The 22,233-nt window shown below is 60.9% G+C and overlaps 2 protein-coding genes across 2 annotated transcripts; one reads left to right on the top strand and one right to left on the bottom strand.

Annotated features, from left to right (window-relative positions):
- Positions 1-2,496: 2,496 nt before the first annotated feature.
- On the bottom strand, positions 2,497-6,961 carry SLC8B1 (solute carrier family 8 member B1; the record flags this gene model as incomplete). Its single annotated transcript, XM_080354993.1, has 15 exons — positions 2,497-2,694; positions 2,768-2,832; positions 3,280-3,360; positions 3,446-3,599; positions 3,788-3,909; positions 4,306-4,447; positions 4,619-4,749; positions 4,851-4,907; positions 4,988-5,095; positions 5,182-5,349; positions 5,457-5,562; positions 5,819-5,876; positions 5,983-6,035; positions 6,139-6,291; positions 6,770-6,961. 15 exons carry the CDS (start codon positions 6,959-6,961, stop codon positions 2,497-2,499), a joined length of 1,788 nt encoding a protein of 595 aa, XP_080211119.1.
- Positions 6,962-9,371: 2,410 nt separating this feature from the next.
- LOC308046897 (putative phospholipase B-like 2) lies at positions 9,372-18,350 on the top strand (the record flags this gene model as incomplete). Its single annotated transcript, XM_080354994.1, has 20 exons — positions 9,372-9,574; positions 9,821-9,914; positions 10,008-10,166; positions 10,586-10,686; positions 11,070-11,284; positions 11,364-11,458; positions 11,532-11,692; positions 11,816-11,911; positions 12,550-12,621; positions 12,744-12,896; positions 13,041-13,203; positions 13,306-13,472; positions 14,507-14,515; positions 16,540-16,708; positions 16,808-16,847; positions 16,933-17,072; positions 17,371-17,459; positions 17,565-17,792; positions 17,906-18,030; positions 18,157-18,350. The coding sequence occupies 20 exons, from the start codon at positions 9,372-9,374 to the stop codon at positions 18,348-18,350; spliced, it is 2,673 nt and encodes an 890-aa protein (XP_080211120.1).
- Positions 18,351-22,233: the final 3,883 nt, after the last annotated feature.

Below are 22,233 nucleotides of genomic sequence, written 5' to 3' on the forward strand. Positions count from 1 at the left end.
CTCAGGGCAACTCTTTGTTTCCTTGCTGGGTACTGCAGGTATGAAACTACTTCTGAGCTGGACCATGAAGGACCTTAAAGGGCTGTTTTCCAAACCATCAGTTCGACCAGAAATTAATGAGCAGTGCAGTTGTTGCTCTTGCAGTTGCTCTGCATGGAGTCGCAGCCTGGGAGATTTACCCAGATTAGTCCTGGGGCTGGAGTGGATGTTGCTTATTCTCTTTTTGAGTTGTGGGCAGGATGAACGAGCGTTATGATTGTTAGGGAATAAACACAAAGCAGCTCTGGTTAAACTCATTCCACTACAGCCTGTTGCAGGGTTGTCAGTGATGGTTGGGGGGTGTTTTCTGGGTGTGAAAGGAGCTGCAGCTTCAAGCTATATTGGGGGGCACTAACCTGCTTAACATGCAATAACGGGGCTCTCGTGTCACAGGGATGCTCAGACGGGGGTTGGGGGCTCAGGTGCTGTTTCCCTGGTTTTGTGCTGAGGTGTTGATCTCCCCTGCGTACATAACGTATTAATTATTTTTGTAAACCAAGGAGGGTCGCAGAAGTTTTCTTCTTCCACGTGACTTTGGGAAGACACAAAGTTTGAGTACGGGGCATCCCCTTCTATTTATCCTCCTCTCCCCGACCTGACACACAGACTAACGACAGAGACAATCATTTTGTAGGGAGCAAGGGAGGAAGCACTGCAGGATTTTGTATGCTGGTGTTTTGTTTATAAAACGATTTTATGGACATGTCTGTAAAAAATGTTCTCTAGTTTTTTTTCACGCACACTAATAAAAAGCATCCTCGGCTTTGTAAAGGCAGCAGGTTCCTTTCCTCATTCCTGTGTTATTCCAGCCGTGAGGCTGGGCTGCAGCTCAAGCATTTGAAGAGTGTTTGAAGAGGAGCGGTGCCAGTGGCAACCGCTGCCAAGGGCACATTTTGCTGCTCCACATTCTTTGCCCTGGACACTGCAAAGCCCAACTTCCCTCTTGCCCTTTCCCAGTTTTGTCCCTGAACATTAAGATAATGCTTTCAAACTTATGTTTTTTAAAGCTACCTCAATGCAACACATAAGGTTAGAAGGTTTTTTTGACCCTGTACCTCTCTGTGGGTATACTGGCTGCAGTTTCAATTGCTTTATCCCCACTGCTCCCCAGATAACTCCAGCAGCTGCTGGTAACTTGTGAGCAGGTTCAGGGCAGAACCGATACCACAGGGGACGTTACTTTTTCTGGTTAGAAAAAGGAGAAATGGCGCAGAACCAGGAGGCTGCTGGCACCCCAGAGGGGAGCGGGAGCCGGCTCTGGCGGTTGTGCTTCTTGCAAAACAGCCCCTTGCTCCCCAGGTGGCAGAAACGTGGTTATTTGTCCCTAACGGCACTTTGGCTTCTCGCCCGCGCCCTGTGGACCATCCCAGCAGCAGCAGGAGCACCAGCCCAGCCCTGGCTGTCCCTGTCCCCGGCGATGTCCCTGGCAGCCCGTGCTGACCCCAGGGCCGTGACGCTGCAGTTCCCAACCCTGCGACGAAATGGCCGAGTCAGCCGCATGTGACCGCTCTTGGGAAACCACGGCTGCTGGACCCGGGAAAACCGCCCTGGGCTGAGAGCACCAGCCCCTGGCCCTGCTCTCCGAGCCAGAGAAGCCCCGGGTGCCCCCCTTCCCCACAAACCAACCCCCCGCAGCAAACAACAGAAGTTTACATTGGGTTTGGCTTTTTATTGCAATATTTTTATGTTGTTTTTTTTTTTTTACAGTGCCTAAACCTAGTCCTGCCTCAGGCTAACACTGCACGTGCAAACTCCACGACCTTTCCTACAGCTCTGTCCACACTCGGAGGAGGAGAAAAGTAGGATCTGAAACTCAGGTTCAAAAACAGAGCTTTAAAAAAAGGGGAAACCAGCCTCCCTTTGTTTGCTTTGCTTTTTTTTCCCTCCAGCTTTGCTTGCACTAAAACCAAGCGCTGCCCTGGAGCTTCATCTCACCTCAACCCCGTCTTGCTTTGCCTCGGCTGCTCTTCCAAACCCACCCTGTGAACAAATCACATCCTTTACAGTGACAAACATGGCTCAGACCTTCACAGAGTCACCCCTGTGGTGTGACCACACCAGCCTTGTCCCCAAGCAGCCAGGATAGAGATGGAGAGGGGAAAATAAAGTGGCTGAAGAGGAAAAACCTCACTGGTTGTGACCCCAGGCTGGAGCTGCCCTCTCTGCCACCGGGACCGGAGGACACCGAGGTCTTCACCTTGGTCCTGCTTAGAGCCACCTTGAGTTAAGATTAGGCAGAGTGAAGTCGTGGCTAGTGACTAATGGCTCCTTTTCCTTTCCCAAAGCACAACCAACCAACCCCCCCCTCCAGAAAGTGAAGGCTGAGCTGGCACATGGTGCCTCCAGCGCGTGGTGGCAGCAGCTTGAGGTCAGGGTGCCTCGGTCACCCTGGCAGGGACAGTGCGAGGGGACACCGAGGGCCCGATCCAGCAGGGAGGGAGGATGGACACGTGTCTCTCAGGCAGTGGAGAGGTGGATGACCTTGAACTCGGTCAGCAGGGCCACGCAGAGGAAGGCCACGTAGTAGAGGATGAGGCAGAGGCCGTAGGCTTTGCCCAGCTGGAAGCACTGCGCTGGCACCGCCACGAAGGAGAAGACCAAGCTCAGCCCCAGGGCCCCGGCCAGGATCCACACCAGCAGGCTGTCAGGCTCCAGCTGTGACAGATGGGGAGCGATGAGTGACACTGGGGTCCTGCCGCCAGCCTGCCCCGTGTCACCGCAGCCTCACCTTCACCACCAGCTGGCTGCTGGTCATCTGCAGCAGGCAGCCCAGCCCCACGCCGACCAGGATGTCTGGGGCATGTTCAGGATGGGGACACAGCACTGGGGACCTCGGGGGAGTGATGGAGCCAGATGAGTCCCTCCCACCCCCAGGGATGGGACAGCACCATCCCTTCTCCCCCGCTGCGCCCCGGGGCCCAAAGCGTGTCCTGTTTGTGGCAAACACACCCTGGAGCGCTCAGGGAGGAAAAGCTTCAGTCTGGTATGGGGACCACCTCTTCCCCTCCTTCCCTTTGGCAGATCCCAAATCCACCAGACTTGGGCCCAAACCCCCACTGGGACAGCGGGATGCCGCTGGTTCCATCCGAAGGGTCACAAGTGTCATCTCAGGGACTCTGGGGTGGATCCTGCCCAGCTCCTTCCCAAGGGTCCCCCAGGAGCAGGGGTTCTCCAGGCAGGGAAACTGAGGCAGCCTCTGCCCTAAGTACCACCACCCTCCCCCTGACACCCAAAGGATACTGAAGATGATGCCCCCGAAGCAGGCGGAGAAGGCCATGCGGGGATAGCCCTGCCGTGCCATGGTGAGGTCGGAGAAGGTGTCTGCAGAGGGAGAACAGGAGACTTTGGGAGATGCCAGGAGGACGGACGTGCCCAGGATCATCGCCAGGCACAGCAGAGCCCTCACCCCCGATGCTGTTGCCCCAGGCCAGCAGTGTCAGGCCCAGCACAGTGTTGCTCAGCTGGAAGATGACACCCAACGTGCGGAGGATGTTCACCAGCTCCGTGGCTGCGGCATTGATCCACATGGCACTGGCCAAAAACCCGAGGAAGGCAAAGACCTGCCGGGCAGAGGGGTGAGCTGGTCCCTGGGTGCATCCTGCACCCCTCCAGCCAGCTGTCCCCCTCCTAGGGACACTGCGGACTGGGAAGGAGCTCTTGGCTCCTGCTCTGCCCCCAGGACCCTCAGTCCAGGCCGGAGCAGACTGGGCTGGTCCCTGATGGGTGTTGAGGGCTGGGGACACCTTACGCAGTGGTACTTGGGTGGCCGCTCATTGCTTGTTGTGATGAAGATGATGGTAGCCAGGACGGAGCCAACCAATGTGATCAGTGCCCAGACTGGGAAGACGCCCTGGATCTGGTACAGCCCATCTGCACATGGTGGAGAGAAGGGGCATCAGTGTGACCCCACAGGCACCACATGGGCCGGGGCAGCATCTAACCAGGCTTGCAGTATGAGGTAAACCTGTGTACTTCAAAGCCACCTTCACCCCAAGCCCTCCTGGAGCTGCTCCCCTCTGTGCCTCAGTTTCCCCAGGTCTGCCCCACCAACCTGGATTCTGGGGGGCCAAAACTCCCTATTGCTGGGGGGAGGACAGAGCCATCCAGCTGCAAACCAGGACCCCCAGCCTGGCTCTTCACTGGCCTGTCCTCCCCTCCCCAGATGGGCACCAGCTCCAAAGGGCTCCTGTGGTCCCCAGGGCTCTGGTGGCTATTTCGGTCCCCTCCCATCCTAGATGGGTGTCTGGGGCTGCCCTGGGCTCTTACAGGTGCCAGATTTCAGGGTGAGGATGCAGAGGAGGGGGCTGGTGACGATGTGCAGGCAGTTGAGGGGTCTCTTCCAGTTCAGGTCGTCCTTGTCGGGGTCCACGACAGGGACAGTGAGCAGCAGCAGCAGCTCCACCGGCACCTGGGAGGAGCAGCCATGAGCAGGGATGGGGGACTCCCAAGACAGGACACCCCATGACCTGTCCCCCTTGTCCCACCATCTCCCAGGGGTGACACAGCCCCAGGGTCTGGCAGGGAGGGGGATGCCCCATGCTGGGGGGTGCTCCTCCCAGCTCGTGTCCCCCCCATTCACCTTGAAGACCTTGAAGAGCCGCCAGTACCAGGGCTTCCTCCTCCACTTGCGGTGGTCCAGGGGGCTGAGCGCAGTGGAGAGGATGCGCAAGGAGCTCTCCGGGGAGGGGAGCAGGGGCTGGTACTCCTCCCCTGCGAGGGATGGGGGTTCTCATGGGCTCAGCCATGCGTGTGGCAGCCATGGGGTCCCTAGGACCGCCAACCACCCCCTGAGCCCATCAGGAATGACATACCATAGTCCCCACTGTTGGCACCTGAGGACTCCCGCTCTTCAGCATCCGTTGGCATCTCTGGGGGGGACAGGAGAGGAGGGGGGCAGTGGAGGGACACCCCAGTATGTGGGAGGTCCCATTGGCCATGCAGCCCTTACCTGGTTCCCAGGGGCTGGGGGGGGTCGGTCCTTCCCCCCGCTGCCATCGGTGGATCCAGGTGCAGAGCACCACGGTGAACACATAGAAGACATAGAGCCCCAGGTATCCTGGGATGGGGGAGAGCACAGGCTTGGTTACGACACCCCAGGCTGCTCCTGCCACCCCCCAAACACATCCCCGCCGCGGTGCTCACCCAGAGCCTCTCCCAGCGTGATCCTGCCGAAGTAGAGCACCATGAAGGTGAGGAAGACGGCCACCATGTAGAAGATGACATCCCTGAGGAAGGGCCGGGAGGCGGCCGTGAAGGGCTTGACCATGGCGATGCCCCCGGCCACCACCGTGGTCACGAACACACCGGCACCTGCCAACACAACAGGTCCCCCTCAGGAGGAAACACCCCCCTGGCCCTTCAGTGTCCCCCCACCTGCCACCCCCTGAGCTGGCAGCCCCTGGTGGGGTTCTCTTTACCGAAGACAGCCCCGATGGCCAGCCCTGCCGTCCGCGGGTCGGAAAAGGCCACCACGGCGCTGAAGACATCTGGTGCCCCATTGCCGAAGGCCAGAAAGGTGACACCATGGAGAGGGGACATCAAGGAAAAGACCTGGTGGCCACAGCCCTATGGGGACATGTGGTACCTGCCCGCTCCAGTGCCACGGAGCTCCCTGCCGGTGCTGGCACATCACTGCCCACCCCACCGCCATCTCCAGCTCATGCTCCAAATCAGCGTCCCCTGGCACAGTGCCGAGAGGATGCAGAAGTGTCCCCAACATGCCACCTCCCTGCATTCCCCCTCTCCCCACCCGAGGTGCCCTGTGACCCGCCAAGGATACTGCCACGTTGTGAGACAGCTTCAGGTTGGTGGAGATGGCCGATAAGTTCGGGCAGAAGCTGGAAGGGCAGAGAAGGAGGCACAGAGAGGTGACAGGGCTGCTTTGGGACCACCGGGCTCCCCGCTCACCCTGGGGACCATCCTGTCCTCCACGGGGCTACTCACAACTTCTCCGCTGTCACGCCGAGGATGACAAACAGGTACAGGAGCCAGAGAGCCTGAGGGGTTAGGGATGGCAGAGAGACGGGTCGGTGGAGTCCCCAGCCTGCACCCCCAACCATGAGCATCCCCCAGCAGCATCACCCTCGTTCCCATCCTTACATAGAGGGTGACGGCCAGGGGGAGCAGCCGAGGGGGAAAGACACAGAAGACCCCATCCAGGTAGTCTAGGAAGCCGCCCTCCAGCCGGCAGTCGGGGTTGCTCCGGACGAAGTGGCACCACTCGGAGCTGTTGCGTTTCCGCACCTCCCAGCACTGCGGGGCACAGCGTGGGGTGCTCAGCTGGACACCCCAAGTCCTGTCCCCATGCTGAGCACCCACCACCGTTCAGCCAGGGCTGCCATCAGTGGCACTGTCCCTCTGCTGGGCTGCTTTTGGGGGGGTGTCACTGTCATCCCTGCCTCAGTTTCCCCATCTATGCTACACGTGCGCAGGTCAGGGGTTGCGTCATGGCCAGTGGGGGCGCGAGCCATTGTCCCCATCGCTGTTCCCAACCCCAGCAGCACAGGACCCTGTGCCACCCCCCACTCAACCCCAGCCATGGGAAGGTGCCAGCCTGGCAAGCAGCAAGGTTTTTAAAGGAGAAAAACATCAACAGAGGAAATCTTGGTGAGATCCCCTGCTGCAATAGCAGGGACAAGCAGAAACAGGGACAGGATGGGACCCCCCCACCCCACCAGCACCCACATCCCTCCCGCCACCCCCCAAGCCCCACCACAGCCCCCACACTCACATCCAGGCCCCGGCCGTGGCTCAGAGCATCCCCCCCGGGAGGGGCCGTGTGCCCCAGGTCCAGTGGCAGTGGGGTCCCGGCTGGCTGCACCCCGCTGTCCCCCGCCAGTGTCCCCGCCAGGCTGAGCACCGCGGCCAGGCTGAGCGTCCCGGCCGGCCCCACGGCACCCTGCCCCACGGCACCCTGCCCCATGGCGGGGGGCAGCCCCAGGGGGCACCTACCGCTGGCAGCGGCCCCCGGGGAGGGGAAACAGGGGCAGGTCCGGGTCCCCCATCCCGCAGCTCCCCGGGCAGGCCGGAGGAGGGGGAATTAAAAATAAGTAATTAAAAATAAAGAGAATAATAATGCTAAAAGGCACAGCAACCCGCGGGCAGGCTGAAAAACACGCTGCCGCGCCACGTCCGCGCCGGGGGGGCTCAACCGCGGGGCCGCCCCAGCCCCGAGCGCCTGCGGAGCAAAGCGGGGCCGGCACCGACCCCCCCCACGTAGTACCGGGGGACACGCAGGGAACCCCCAAGTCAGCGAGGGGACGGGGAGACCCCGATGCGGGTGGCGATAGGGACCCCGGGATGAGTGGGGGTCGCGGGGCGGGGGATGCTCAGGGGGACCCCTCCCGCCCCGCGGACCCACCGTGGCGGCTGCGGCCCCGCTGTTGTGCGCGGGCAGCTGATTCCCCCCCACTCCCCCCCCCGCGTCTTAAAGAGGCCGCCACCCTCCGCTGTTAAAGCGACAGCGCCGCTTTTTTACACGTGGCCGCCGCGGCGTGTAGGGGGTCTCTGCCCCCTCCCCCCGCACCATCCCCGCTCTCTGCCCGGTGCCTCCGCCTCCCGGTGCGCTGCGGGAGGACAGAGGCTGAACACCCACCCTGGGTGCTGCACCCACCCAGCTCCTGTTTGGGGTGACCCTCTGAGACCTGGCGAGCTCACCGCACCCATGGCAAGGGATGCTGTCCTGGAGAGAGCAACATTCCATGCCCTGTGGCAGGGCAGCTACACCAGCGTGTAGCACCAGACCCCCCCATGCCGGTGGCCCCGCAGAGGGACCTTCGCTGCTGCCAATGTCCCCTTCTGCATGACCGGTGTACCCTGCTCAATGTCCCCTTCTGCATGGCCGGTGTACCCTGCTCCAGGACACCCTGCTCCAGGGCACCTTGCTGTCCCCAGCCCTGGCCCTGCCCCTGCACCGCTGTGCTGGGCTTTTTGGGGGAAGAAGGTGACTCTCAGGGTGGCCCTAAGAGCCTTACGGGACTAATGGGTCCGTTTCCCACCCTGGCTGGTTTCTCACCAAAGTCACACGCTGCACTTCCTGCGACATGGCCAGGGAGGGGAGATAGGAAGAAAAATAAAGACTCGAAGGCAGCGCCCAGCTCGAAGGGGCTCCAACGGGGGCTCAGGTCCAGCCTGGCACCCCCAGGCCAGCGGCACCCCCGGGGTGCAAGTGCTGGCCCTGCAGAACCCAGCTCTGCCCTGGGCATCGCCCCCAGCCCCCCTGCAGGACACTGCTGCTTTCTGCTCAACTGGTTTTCCTGGTTTTAGGCCAAATAATCAGTGCTTGCCCCATGGGTTGGGTCCCTGCTTGTGCAGGCTGTGCTCCCACCTTGAATTCTGTGCCCATGTCCTGGGTCCAGGCGGCCGGCTCGGTGTCACCGTGTGCAGCACCGAAGTGGGGACATACTGGGAAATGAACCGGCAGCAACTGGGAGCTGGTGGGGCATGCTGGGCCACGCCACGTGCCCGCCTGAGTGGTGCGTTTGGGGTGCTGCCCTGCCCAGAATAGCCCCAGGCGTGTGGCACCTTTCCCGGCTGGGTGGCTGATCCAATAAAGGGCATTACCGGTCCCTCCCCGCTGGGCGCGGGGATGGTGGCCCAGCAGCACCCCCACCCCGGGGCTCCCAGCCGAGCCCCCAGCGCTCACCGGGCGTCCCAGCTCAGCGCAGGCTGCGGAGCTTTGGAGCAAAGCTGTGTCCCTTCTGCCGGCCGCCTGGCGCTCTGCTGTGACATGGCGTGAGTGTGCCAGGCCTCAGGGAGTGCTGCTTGGGTAAAGCCAAGAGCAGGGGCTATGTAGAGCCAGGCCATGGGGACTTTGTGCATCCCATGGGGTTTTTGCCATCGCGGGTGGAGGTCTGCGAGCCCTCAGTCCCCACCCCACCAGGACACCCCACGCCTCGGGGGACTTTGCCCGCTGGAGAGCGGGAAGGGTAATAAACAGGAGCCGACGAGACTGCACAAGGCAGGGGCTGTGGCGGTGCCGGGGCCCGCGGGCCGGGCACCAACACCTCACGCATCACCCCCCACCCAAAACCCCAGCGGGGCCCAGCCCCCCCCCCGATGCTGTCAGGCTTTCCCCGAGCCGCTCCCCATGGGCCGCACTGGCTGGGGTTGCACCCCACGGAGGACATGCCCGGGGCCGGGTTCCCCACGGCGAGGGGGCCCACGTGTGTCTCCATGGGGGGATGCGAGGTGGGGAACAGGGGGAGTTGGCTGAGCGCCCCCCCACACCCGTAGCGCAGGCGGGCACTGCCCGGGGCGTGACCATGCTCTCGCCCCGCCCCCAACCCCGCTCCTAGCCCCGCCCCCTGCCGCCCGCCCCGCCCGTCCCCGCCATGGCGGCGCTGCGGGCGCTGCTGGGGGCTGCGCTGGTGGTCGCACTGCCCGGGACCCCCCCGGCCGGGGCAGCTCCCGGCCCGCCGCCCCGAAATGTCTCCGTGCTGCTGGAGCCCGGCGCGGGGCGGCTCCGCGTCCTGCCCGGCCGCCACCCCGCCGCCGTCGCCTGGGCCAGCCTGGACGACCGCATCCCCACCGTCGGGTAGGGACGGGACGGGACGGGACGGGGGGAACGGGACGGGATGGGCCGGGGGCTCGCACGGAGCCGAGCGGGAATGGAGCGCTAGGGACGCCCTGGGGGGAGCCACCGTGGGTGGGGCGGCCGGACCCCGTCATATCCATGTTCCCTGCCCCATGTCTGTGACCCATTGGTGTCCATGTCCTCCCGTGTCCGTGACCCCACCGTGTCTGTGATCCTTCCGTGGCCATGACATCCGTGTCCCTTCAGCTGGGCCTTCCTGGAGGTCACCACCAACGCCTCGTACGATGACAGCCTGCAGGCTTACGCCGCCGGGCTGGCTGAAGCCGCCGTCTCCGAGCAGGTAACAGGGTGACTCCTGCAAAATCGGGGTCCCGAGGGGTGTGATGTGGTTCCTCCCATCTTCCCTGGCTGACCCCTCCCGTGTCCCCCCCAGCTGATGTACATGCACTGGATGAACACCATGGTGGGCTACTGTGGGCCCTTCAAGTATGAGAGTGAGTACTGCGAGAAGCTGCGGGGGTACCTGGAGGCCAACCTGGACTGGATGGAGGAGCAGATGGCGAAGGGGGAGGACCCTGAGTACTGGCACCAGGTGAGGAAGGGGCAGCCCCACCCAGGTAAACCCCCACTGCAGCCCCTGGTGCTAATTGGGGCTCTAATCAAGCGGAGGAGACAGGGCAGCGAGGGGTGCCTGGATCCTGACCGGGCTCTAGGTGGGATGATCAGGATCCTCCTCCCCTGGGTGAGCAGATGCAATTTGTGACATTCTGTCCCTCTGGAGCCTCATATGTCTCTGTTGGGGTGCACAGGGGGTGGCTCGGTCTCCCCTGGCCGCCAGTGCTGAGTCACAGCCCCGCTGACAGCAGCATTGTCCCCATGTCTCCTCCTGCATCTGAGGCAGCGCTGGGATCTGCTGCATCCCCCGGGAGAAGGGGGAAGCCTATCCCCCCGAAACCCCTCACCCTCGTTCCCCGTGGGAGCCGTGTGCCAGCCTGTCCCCTGTCCCCGCAGGTGCGGCTGGCCCTGCTGCAGCTGAAGGGGCTGGAGGACAACTACAACGGGCGCCTGGACTTCCCCCGGGGCCGGTTCACCCTGACGCCCTTCGGCTTCCTGTAAGCTCCTGCTCAGAGGTGACAGGGGGATGGTCACCCCAGAGGTTGGGGTGCTGCTGGGGGGACTGTGAGCACAATTCCTGGATGACCAGGGACACCCAGTTCTGCTCCAAGTCCCCTTCACCCACCTTCTCTAGCCACTTGTCTTCTGCTGCTGGGGCAGGATGCAGCCAAGGCAGGTTCCGGGTACCCCACTGCAGCCCCCTGCCTCAGTTTCCCCACTGCTATGCTCACCTTTCCCTCCCTGCTCAGACTGCTGGGGTGCCAGGATGGGATGGAGAAACACCCCCTAGCCCAGACAGACGGACAGAGAGCTCTGAGCCAGTGCGGCTCCTGGGCCGGGGTGTCCTCCACCTGGTACCCCATGTCTTGCGTCCCCCCAGCCTGCTGCAGTTGGGGGGTGACCTGGAGGACCTGGAGTCCGCCCTGAACCGCTCCTTCTCACGGCGCGTCCTGGGCTCGGGCTCCTGCTCTGCCCTCCTCAAGCTGCTGCCGGGCCAGCGGGACCTGCTGGTGGCCCACGACACCTGGACCTCCTACCAGTCCATGCTGCGCATCATCAAGAAGTACACGCTGCCCTTCCGCACCTCGGCCAGTGGTCCGTGGGCTGGGCTGGGGTGGGGTGCAGCTGACACTCCCCTTCTAATGCTCCCCTGATTTTGTATCCTCTCTCCCAGGCAATTCTCAGATCCCTGGCAACATCCAGGTGTTTTCCTCCTACCCTGGTACCATCTTCTCCGGGGATGACTTCTACATCCTCAGCAGCGGGTTGGTGAGTGGGGGCTGGTCCTGGGGGACCCCTCCCCAGCCCCGCTGCCCCTTCCCCATCACTCCCCTCCCCACAGGTAGCACTGGAAACCACCATTGGGAACAACAACCCGGCACGGTGGAAGTACCTGGACCCACGGGGCAGCGTCCTGGAGTGGCTGAGGAACATCGTGGCCAACCGCCTGGCCCGCAGCGGTCCCGAGTGGGCCACCGTCTTCCGGCGGTTCAACAGCGGCACGTGAGTGGGGTGGGACGGGGAGCGGGAACCCCCTGGCTGTCACGGGAAGGGGGGATCAGATGGAGGGATGCTCGCCCAGCAGCGGGGATGTCCCCAAGATGCTGTCCCCCTTCTCCGCACCAGGTACAACAACCAGTGGATGGTGGTGGACTATAAGGCCTTCACGCCGGGGAGAGCCAGCCCGCCGCCGGGCGTGTTGACCGTGCTGGAGCAGATCCCGTGAGTGTCCCCTTCCTCCCTGAGCTCCAGATCACGTCTCCTCTCCCATCTCCGTGGGTTTGGGAAAGCCCTGAGGGTCCCATCTGCCCCAGCTCAATGGGTGGGAGTTGGGTGATGGGGACGAATTGGTTGAGGGGAGACCTTCTCGCTCTCTGAACTGCCTGGAAGGAGGTTGGAGCCAGGGGGATCAGGCTCTACTCCCAAATAACAAGTGACAGGACAAGAGGAAATGACCTCAAGTTGCGCCAGGGGAGGTTGACGTTGGATCTGGGGAACAATTTCTTCCCCACAGGGCTGTGGGGCATTGGAACAGGCTGCCCAGGGCAGTGCTGGAGTCACCATCCCTGGAGGGGTTGGACATACATGGAGATTAAGTTCTCAGAGACATGGGGTAGTGCTAGAGTTTGGTTAATGGTTGGACTTGGTGATCTTGAGGGTCTTTTCCAGTCAAAATGGGTTTATGATTCTATAAGGGCTCTCTGTGGATGCTTGTATGGAGGTGATGTGTGCCCAACACCCCTTTTTCGGGTGAGAACCCAGCAGCAGGGACCCCCAGCAAGGCTGCCCCCCTTCCCAGCATATTTCCCCCTCATCCCCACTGGATTTTTGCTCTGACCGATGCTCTTCTCCCGGTGCAGGGGCCTGGTGATGGCGGCCGATCGCACGGAGCTGCTGTACCAACAGGGCTACTGGGCCAGCTACAACCTGCCGTGAGCTCCGTCCAGCCTTGTCCCACCCCACTGGTGCTCCAGAAAGAGGGGGCAGCAGACCCTGGCCTTGCCCCCTGCCGCTGGATGCTGATTCACTGGGTTTCCCCCTGCTGTCACCCCAGGTACTTCGAGGAGATCTTCAATGCCAGCGGGACCCCAGAGCTGGTGAAGAAATACGGCGACTGGTTCACCTACGACAAGAACCCGCGCGCCCAGATCTTCCGCCGGAACCAGACGCTGGTCCGTGATCTGGACTCCATGGTCCGCCTGATGAGGTGGGTGCTGGGGAAGCCCCAAACCTGGGTGTCCCCCACACACCGTTAAGGATCTGTAACCCTCAGGGGTGACTTCTTTGTCATTATAAATTTTGTATGTATTTTTTTTTCCGCACTTTCACCACTCTCTTGGCCACTTTGCAGGTCCAACAACTACCTGCAGGACCCGCTGTCACGGTGCAAGGGCTGCAACCCCCCCCAGAACGCCGAGAACGCCATCTCTGCCCGTTCCGACCTCAACCCCCGCAACGGCACCTACCCCTTCCCCGCCCTGCGCCAGCGCTGCCATGGCGGCACCGACATGAAGGTAGGGGCTCGGGGGAGCTGGGGGTCCCCTCTTTGCGAGGGCTGTGTTGCCTGTTCCCCATGTTGACTCCCCCCCTGTTTTTTCTGTCCCCCCCAATCTTAGGTCACCTCCTGGGGCATGGCCCCCACCTTCGGGCTGGTGGCCGCCAGCGGCCCCGCCTGGGACGACGTCCCCCCCTTCCGCTGGAGCACGTCCCCATGCAGCGCCCTGCTGCACATGGGACATCCCGACCTCTGGACCTTTCCCCCCGTCAAGGTCCACTGGGACTGAGCAGGCTGAACCCGTCTATCCATCCGTCTGCTGGCGTCTGTCCTGCGTGGGGTTCCCTTCTGGAGGGGCAGCGCTACCTGGTCTCCCCAGGGGCCTGGCTTGAGGTGCAAGGGGGTGTCCCCTGGCCCCCTGGCTCGCTCTGCTTCTGCCACATCCCCGTGGTGCCGGCTGTGCTATGCAAGGGGCTGTGTGTCCCCCCGGCTTGGGGCTGGAGCCTGGTTTGGGGGGGCTCTTCCCAGAAAAGTGAGGGGTCCTGGGAGGCTGGGGCTCACCCCCAGGCAGAGGAGGGGAGTGCGCTGGTTTGATTGGGACAAATAAAGCGGTTCGTGTGCTGTGCTTTGCCTTCTGCTGAGATACTTGGAGGCCTTGTATAAGGGATCGCTCACGCAGCGATCTGCCCCCCCAAATTAAGGGGTGCCCCAGTGGGAGGGTGTGCAGCCAGGCTGGGTTTTTGAGGTGCAGGTTGCTGAGGTTTCTCTGCTGCTGCATCAGGCTGGGTACCCAGCGTGGGGCAGAGCTGCTGCAATGGGGGCACCTGGCTGGAGTGGGGGGGTCCCACTGTTCATCCCCCAGGATGGAGTGACCATCCTCATCCCTTTTGTCTTCCCCTCTCCTGCCACCTGTGTCTCCCCCAGCGCCAAAACCCCCGTTGCAAAATCCTCTTAGAGCAGCTCCCTTGATCCGCTCTGCCTCGTTAGGAATAACGAGGTCATTACTGGGGGATTAATGAGCTGGTGCTCGGCAGTGCTTTGAAGGCACCAGGTTCCCACCAGGGCTGGGGGGCTGCTGGGGGCCCCGGGGGCTGCATGGGGCCGGGTTGCAGCAGAGGCTGCGCTGTTGGGGTGCTGGCACCCCTAAAGCTGGGAAGGGTGCTCTGCAGATGGCAGGGTGGCCCAAACCAGCTGGGATGGGTGCTGTGGGGATGAGGGGCTCATGGGTGGGTGGCAGAGGCTCTGTCCATGTCCCCCGGTGTTCCCATGGTGCGGGGGCTCCTGGGGCAGGGTGTGCTGCTCAGGTGGTCCCTGTGCCTCAGTTTCCCCAGGTAGGAGGAGGTCACTGCCACCAAGTGACAGGGCAGTGAGGCAGGGCAAGCACATTTATGCCGAGGACAGGCCACGCTGGAAATGCAGCAGCGGCCGTGTTGCTTCTTCCTTTCTGTTTTTTACATCTTCTTAAAAGTGAAACAGCACACAGAAGTGGTTAAATATCACCCCAACTGCTGTGGCTGAGGCTGTGTCACCCAGGGACAGCCTGGTGCCACCTCTCCCAGGGCAGGGACAGAGCCAAAGGGGAGACCCTTGAGCCCCCCAGGGCAGAGCTGAAATGTGGTGTCCCCACTGAGGGGTTGCTAAGCCTCCTCCCTGTGAGCAGTGCAGGGGTCCTTGCACCCCTTCCCCAGCACCTGCTACTAAGAGTTCCCAGGATCCATCCCCAGGGAAGCACTTGGAGCTCCCTTGCACCCTGTGCAGTGTGGGAGTCTCTCTGGGGGAGCTGGAGCTCATGTCCTTCCCCTGAGCTGATGCCCTCTGCTTCATCATCCCTCACATTTCCAGCCCAAGATGTCCCAAAAGCGATGTGGCCCAGTGCAACCGCTGTCTGGACGTAGCATTTACTCTGCCGATGCTGTGTGCTGTTCACTCTGAAGCCTAATGATGGCGCAAGCAGCAGAGGTTTAGTTATTTCCTTGCCACTGAGGGCCAGCTCCATCAGGGACAGGGCTGCCCGTGGAGCCCCTTCCCTGCTCGGTGCCTGTCACCAGAGTTGCTCTTGGGGGGCTTTGCAGCACCCATTGGGTCAGGGAACTGAAATCCAGTCTTCTGGGGTCTGTTTCGCTGCTGTCCGCCTGTCAGCGGGGCAGAGCTGGGCAGAGCGGGGGGTTCCCAGGGCAGCCCGCTTGGCTGTGTCCTGCATGTGCCAGCTCGTGTGCAGTGACCCCCCCCTTGGGACCCCCATGGCATCACCATGGCGGGGGACGGAACTAAACTTTGTCCCTGGGTCCAGCCTCTGAAAGCAGAGGTGGCTTTGGCACAGAGAAACCCGCTGTGGTTGCAGGATGAGGAGCCAGCCTTGGACCCGACAATGCCAGCCCCTCTGTGCAGAGGTAGGGCACGTGTGTAGGGGACCCTTACCCTAGGGGGTGTCACTAGTGCTGGGGTGACAAGAAGGGGTCCCAGGCTGTTCCTGGAGGAAAATGGAGGGCTCTGCCTGCTTTGCTTGGGGACCCCTGGGTGCTACTGGACCTTGGGGCTCAGCCGGGCTCTGGTTGGGTCCCAATGGGGATTTGGGATGCCCAGGCTGCCCTCGCTACACTGACAGGTCAGGTCCTTAAAGTCCTAAAATCCGCTGTGGCATGTTTCTGGCTGGAACTGAAAAGAGCTGGTGCTTGTGCCCAGCTGGCCAGGACAAACCATCAGGGACCCCTAAAGTCCCTTGGGAGCTGCCCCTCCTCATCCCGTCCACTGGGTGCCCACATCCCGTCTCTTGGGCACGCAAAGGCCGCTGGGGTGTTTGGCTGCAGGGGACACATGTGACTGTCCCTGCCCAGAACACTGGGCACCGTGCCTGGGCTGCACTGGGCGCTTTTGGCACCAATTCAGCCCCATGGCTGGAAAAACCTGCTCGGCGCTGAGTAAACAGTCAGGGCCGAAGCAAAGTTTAACCCCTGGGGACATGGGGACTGTGGCACAGCACCTCCAACGTCACCTGTCCCTCTGCCCTTCCGCAAACTCGGCTGTGGGCGAGGAGTTGGGACACGCAGCGACACTCCGTGGGACACCAGGTAAATCCCACCACGGGCTGGCCTTGGGACTGAGTCTGAAGGAGACACTTGGGGACACTGGGAGCTTGGGAACCAGGAGGAGCGGGTGGCCCAGCTTGTCCTGGTGCTCTGGCAGGGGGGGCCCATCACTGCACCCCAGGGTTCAGTGCTGCTACATCTCAGAGCCAGGAGGGGACACTGGAGACAGCCCTGTCCCTCCAGAGAGGCTCCTGCACCCCATACGGAGCCTGGGGCGGCAGTAGGGCTGCAGGGGAGCAGCTGGTGGCTCCCCAACCTCTCTCTGGCAGAGCACCCATCACTAGAGCCATGGACAAGAAGCCCTTCCACATCGTGTCACCCCTCCTGGAGAGCCTGTCCCTGTCCAGGGCGGGGGGCACCAGAGTCTACATGAAGCTGGAGAATGTCCAGCCCGCGGGCTCCTTCAAGATCCGGGGCATTGGCCACCACTGCCAGGAGGTGAGTGTGGACGCGGTATGGGCAGTGGTGGGGACATGGTGGGGGGACACGGCAGGGGGACACAGCCGTCCCCATCCCTTCTTCCCTCCTGCATTTCAGGCTGCCAGGAGGGGCTGCCGTGGCTTCGTTTGCTCCTCAGGTAATTGGGTCCCAAGCTGGGTTGGGGAGATGCTCATGAGTAATGTGGGGGGGACAAGCCCCGCCTGATCCCCCGCTTTCCACAGGGGGCAATGCGGGTCTGGCGGCCGCATATGCAGCCAAGAAGCTGGGGCTGCCGATCACTGTCGTGGTCCCCAGCACAACCGGCCCTGGCACCGTGCGCAAGCTGGAGGAGCTGGGGGCAAAGGTGGAGGTGTCTGGCCAGGTACCCCCATGGCAGCCCCTAAAAATGGGGTCTAGAGGGGGGAGCAGAAGGGATTGACCCTGATCTCAGCCTGCTGAGTGATACCAGGGATGCACATGACAAACCCCATCCCAAAATGTCCCCCTCCTGGGTCACCTGCACCCCAGCATCACAGTGGGGTCACCCTCGGGACCCCAAAGCTCATCCCAGTGCCCTGTGTGGGTTTCTGGTGTCAATCAGCCCCATGGTGACGAGGGGCCCATTTCTGGGCTGTGAGGGTTGGATGTGGCTCCCGCTGAGCCCCCGATGTCCCCACCAGGTGTGGGATGAAGCCAACAGGAGAGCCCTGGAGCTGGCGGAGACGGAGGGCTGGGTCAGCATCCACCCCTTCGACCACCCACTGGTGTGGTGAGTGCTGCCAAGGCTCAGCTCCTGCCCCCAGGCCCCTCTGACTGGGGTCCAGGCTGGCTCAGGGTGTCCCCAATTGCATCCTCTCACCCGCCTCGCCCCCAGGCAGGGTCATGCCAGCCTGGTCCAGGAGCTGAAGGACTCGCTGGACACCAAGCCGGACGCCATCGTGCTGGCAGTGGGCGGGGGGGGGCTGCTGTCAGGAGTGGTGGCCGGTCTGCACCAGGTGGGCTGGCAGGATGTCCCCATCATTGCCGCCGAGACCTGGGGGGCTCACAGCTTCCATGCAGCGCTGGCGGCCGGCCGGCTCGTCACCCTGCCCGACATCACCAGGTGAGCCGGGCTCTGCGGGAACGGCCACACGTGCAACGAGCTGGCGGGTCTCAGCCCAGCTCACCCAAGGGTCCCAGGACCACCCTGCCCGTCTTCCTCCCCTCCTGTCCCAGTGTGGCCAAGTGCCTGGGAGCCAAGACGGTGGCAGCGAGGGCGCTGGAGTGTGCCCAGGAGTGCCAGGTCATCTCCCAGGTGGTGGAGGACACAGAGGCTGTGCGAGCCGTGGAGCAGTTCCTGGGTGAGCAGGGACCATGGGGGGTGACAGGGACACCGCTGGGGCTGGGGTAGGCCTGGGAGTCAGGGTGCTGGGGGGACCTTGACTCTGCAGGTGGCTCAGCCTGTCCCCCCCATCTTGTCCCCGCAGATGACGAGCGGATGCTGGTGCAGCCGTCGTGCGGGGCCGCCCTGGCCCTGCTCTACACGGGGCGACTGCAGCGGCTGCAGCACGAGGGGCGGCTGCGGCCCCCCCTGGGCTCCGTGGTGGTGGTGGTCTGCGGGGGGGCCGGCATCCAGGTGGCCCAGCTGCGGGCCCTGAAGAACCAACTGGGGCTGGAGTGATGCCCACCCTGAGGAAGGGGATGCGACGGAGCCCTGACAGCACCCTCAGCTTGTTTTCCTTCCAAAATAACCCAAATAAAGCCCTGCTGCCTGCTGGATGTGGGGCCGCACTCCTCTCCTAGCCTTCGCCTCAGCATCCACGTAGGGATGGGGAAACTGAGGCACGCAGGGTGGACAATACCAGTGTTCGCTGCAGGCAGGGATGGAGCTGAGACCCTGCCTGTCGGACGGCAGGACCAGGGTGCACACACCCGGCACCCTCCTCCACGTCCCCCAGCCCTCCGTGTCCCCCCCGCTCCCATGCTCCTCCCCAGGCTGTTTGAACTGCAGCTCCCCATCTCAATTAGCAAGCGCTCCCTCTCTGACTAATTACTTTGCTACTGTCTTTATGCATTATTATTCTAATGATTATTAATTATTACGATCGTCTCCCGTTCCTGTCGTGCTGGCTGCGGTCAGAAGAGAACAACGCACACGTGGACCCGTTTGTTACGGTGATTTATTGGCGAAACTCCTCAGCGTGTTTGACACCGGCCAGCTCCAAGGTGCATGGATATGTGTGTGATTTTGTGTGCACCCCATCCTAGAGCCCCCAAGACCCCCTTTTTTTTTGCCTCCATCCTACTCTTTTCCCCATTCCCCCTTTCCCCCCAGGCTCTCCTGTTTTCCCCCGTTCCCACTCCCTAATGCTGCATCCATTTTTAGCCCTTTGCTATTGCACCTCCCAGGGTTTTTTTGTGTTCCCCCAACAACATTTCTCCCCTTTCCTTCCTCCCACCCCCAAGCAACGTGGGTTCTTGCTCCTGTTGGGGGTCCCTGGCCCGAGCATCACCTGGTGATGTTGAGCAGGGTGACAAACCTTCTCCTGCCCCAAAACCCTTCTCAGCCTCCTCCCGTTTGGAGCAGAGGGGGCTCAGCCCCCGATCACAGACATTCTCCCCAAAGCCCTGTCCCCTGGCCAGCCAGGGACCCACACAAACCTCCTCCCTGCCTTCAGCCCTTTTCCCCTCTCCCCCCAAAAAACTCCACTGGCCAGACCAGCCCCCCAGATGCTTCTTGGAGGCCAAAACCCCCATAAATCAAAACTCGGCTGCTCCATCGTGAGCAATATCTTATGTAAAAAAGTGTTTCCAGGGAGCACCGAAGGCTGGAGAATCCTATTACGAGGCACACTATTAATTATCAGGAGTCAGCCCAACCTACTCCAGCCATTTTTTATCCCAGGTCCAAAACCTGATTACTTTCCACCTTCTGCAGACCTTCCTCTTCTGGAAAAAAAGGAAAAAGGTCAGAAAAAAAAAAATAGCATTGATATTTACCCAACAGCTTTTGCAAAGAAGTTTATTCCCAGGACTGATGTTGCTCTGTAGCTGGAGACGGGCTGAGTCCTGGGTGCTGGTGCTTTCCTGGGACTGTTGGGGTGATGGGGACCCTGAGTCATTTGGGTTGTGATGCTGGACCCTGACCCTGGTGGTGATGGGGACCCCAAGCCTAGTTGCAGTTATGAGCCAGGATCACCAATGGACTGAACCCTGTATATAGAATAATAACAACAATAACAATTATATATCAATTTTATTATTATATAGTAATAAAAATTATAATAATGAATAATAGCCAGTCTTCACCCACTGAATAACCTTGTGCTCCATTTTATAACACTCAAAATGATGCTGGGAGGGAGTTATTTAATGACACGTTGCCCTGTCCTTATAAGAAGCCTCCGTTACCTGATAACACCAACAGCCTGGAATGGACGGAGCAGAAGGGAGCAGCTGGCTTCCTTCCTGCCTCAGTTTCCCCACCTGTTAAAAGGGGAGAAGGAGCTTTTCTTTGTGGATGGTGAGAGTTCCGTGTCTTTGTGATGGTCTCAGCTTCTGGCGGAGGGATCCCTTGGGGCTTGGCTCGTTTGCCACCCTGTTATTAATACCGGTAATGGTATAGGAAGGATAAATTCCACCACTTGGCTGAGCAGAGAAAATATGCAGAGAAGTGGTTGGCTTTTCATAAATCATCAGTGCTCCATGCTACAACCAAGCCAGGACTTAAAATTCAGGTCAGGAGAGAGGGACTCTCGTAAGCCAGTGAGGGAAGGTAATTTATTCTGTTTATATCTTTTTACTGCAAGACAAGGGGACGGGGGGGGGGGAAACTCTGCCATGATTTTGCATTTTAAATATTAGTTCAGAGCTGCAGCCTGCCCTGGACTTTATTTATTTCTGTATCCCAGAAAACAAGAGAGGGAAAGCAGGAGGGGGTGCTTGGGGGTGCCTGCCCTCAGTGCCCCCCTGGGGCAAAAGGGGCAAAAGCTGCTGCTGTTTTTCATGGATCCCCTCCACCTTGGTATGTCCCCCCCAGCAGCCCTGCTGACCCCTCACGCTCTGGGGGGCCTCTGGGCTGCCCTGGGAGGAGGTCTTGGGGGTTTCACACAATTCCCTCCCCTCCCCAGGAGAAAGAAATGGTGCACTGGCCTGGTTGCTGTGGAGGCAGATGCTGAGCTGGGGAATGTGTCCCCCCCAGCGCCAAAGAGCTGGGGTGATGGGGGGCTCTGAGGTACCAGGTGGGTGATGCAGCAGCATCACCTTGCCCAGGGGCTGTGACACCCATTGCACCCATGGGGTGACAGGGGCTGCGCCCCCAGACCCCACGCAGAGGTGGGAGGCAGTGGGCGAGCAGGGCAGCCCTGCCAGCATCTCATGGGCTTGTCTTAAAAAAATAAATAAAATAAAATAAAATGAAAGGGACCAGGTGACCGAACAGTAGGCAACTAAAAGGTTTTTTATTCACATTGAACAACAAGAGCCATTCACACTAACAGCCTCTGCAAGAGGCAGCGGGGACGGGAAACCCACGACGCTTTCAGAAAACAACTATTTTTTTCTTTGCTTTTCCATTCTCCTTCCCTTTATTTTCCCTCTCTATGCTCTCGCCCCCCTCCCCTGCACCACCCCCTTCTCACCTTCAAAGTAGAAAAATTCGGAGCCTCCGATGACTAAAGTACAATAAATAATCAGTAAACACAAAAACATACTTTATTTGTTTCTCCTTTATACAAAATAAAGAAACTAGAAGCAAAAACTATAATACATCCTTAAATTGGCGGAGTCTCCGGGAAACGTTGGGGTGGGACTCGGCGTCGAGGCTCAGGTTTCATTTCTGCTGCTGTGGTGGTTGGGTTTGTTCTGGTTTTTTATTATTATTGTTATTTTTAATGTATTTTTTTTTCCTGTTTCTGCCTCTTTCTGGTGTCTTTTCTGCCACGTGGGAGCTCAATCTCAGCCAGTCACTGGAGTAGCCCTGGGCCTGGCCCCCTCAGCCCCCCCTGCTACCCATCACCAAAAACCGGGTCCAAAGCCACCTTCTCCTTGGGGATAAAATGGGAACAACAAAACCAAGGGCAGAGGAGGGGCCACGGGGGGGGCGTTATTCCTGCTATTCCCCATTCCCCCCCCCCCCGCCATGACGTGTAAGGAATAATTAAAAAGGATGCTAATTAGCAGAAGGGAGCCCTGCCCCAGCGCCCCCCTCCCCAGGCGCCACGGGGGCGGTGGGACCCGTGTCCAGGCGAGTTCAGCTTTGGTCCAAGGTGGTGGTCCCGACGCCAGTGGGGGGGTTCTTCGGGGCTGGGCACTGTTTATTGTCCCCCCCATCATATTGGGGTGAAGGTGCCGGGAGAGGGAGGTAGCGGGGTGGCCCCAAGGTCCTGGGGGGCAGTTGTGCAGTGATGGGGAGGGATGCAGGGATGTGTTTTGGCATCAGAGGGGGGTCTTTATCCGGTGATGGTGATGTGATGCGCCCTGCTCCAGGGTGGGGGGGGACACGCGTGGGCTGGGGGAATGTGGGGGTGTTTCCCCCCACAGGCTCACGCGTGCCCGTGCCAGAC

The sequence above is a fragment of the Nesoenas mayeri genome (genome assembly GCF_963082525.1).
Source record: "Nesoenas mayeri genome assembly, chromosome: 17".
NCBI classification, from domain to species: Eukaryota; Metazoa; Chordata; class Aves; order Columbiformes; family Columbidae; genus Nesoenas; species Nesoenas mayeri.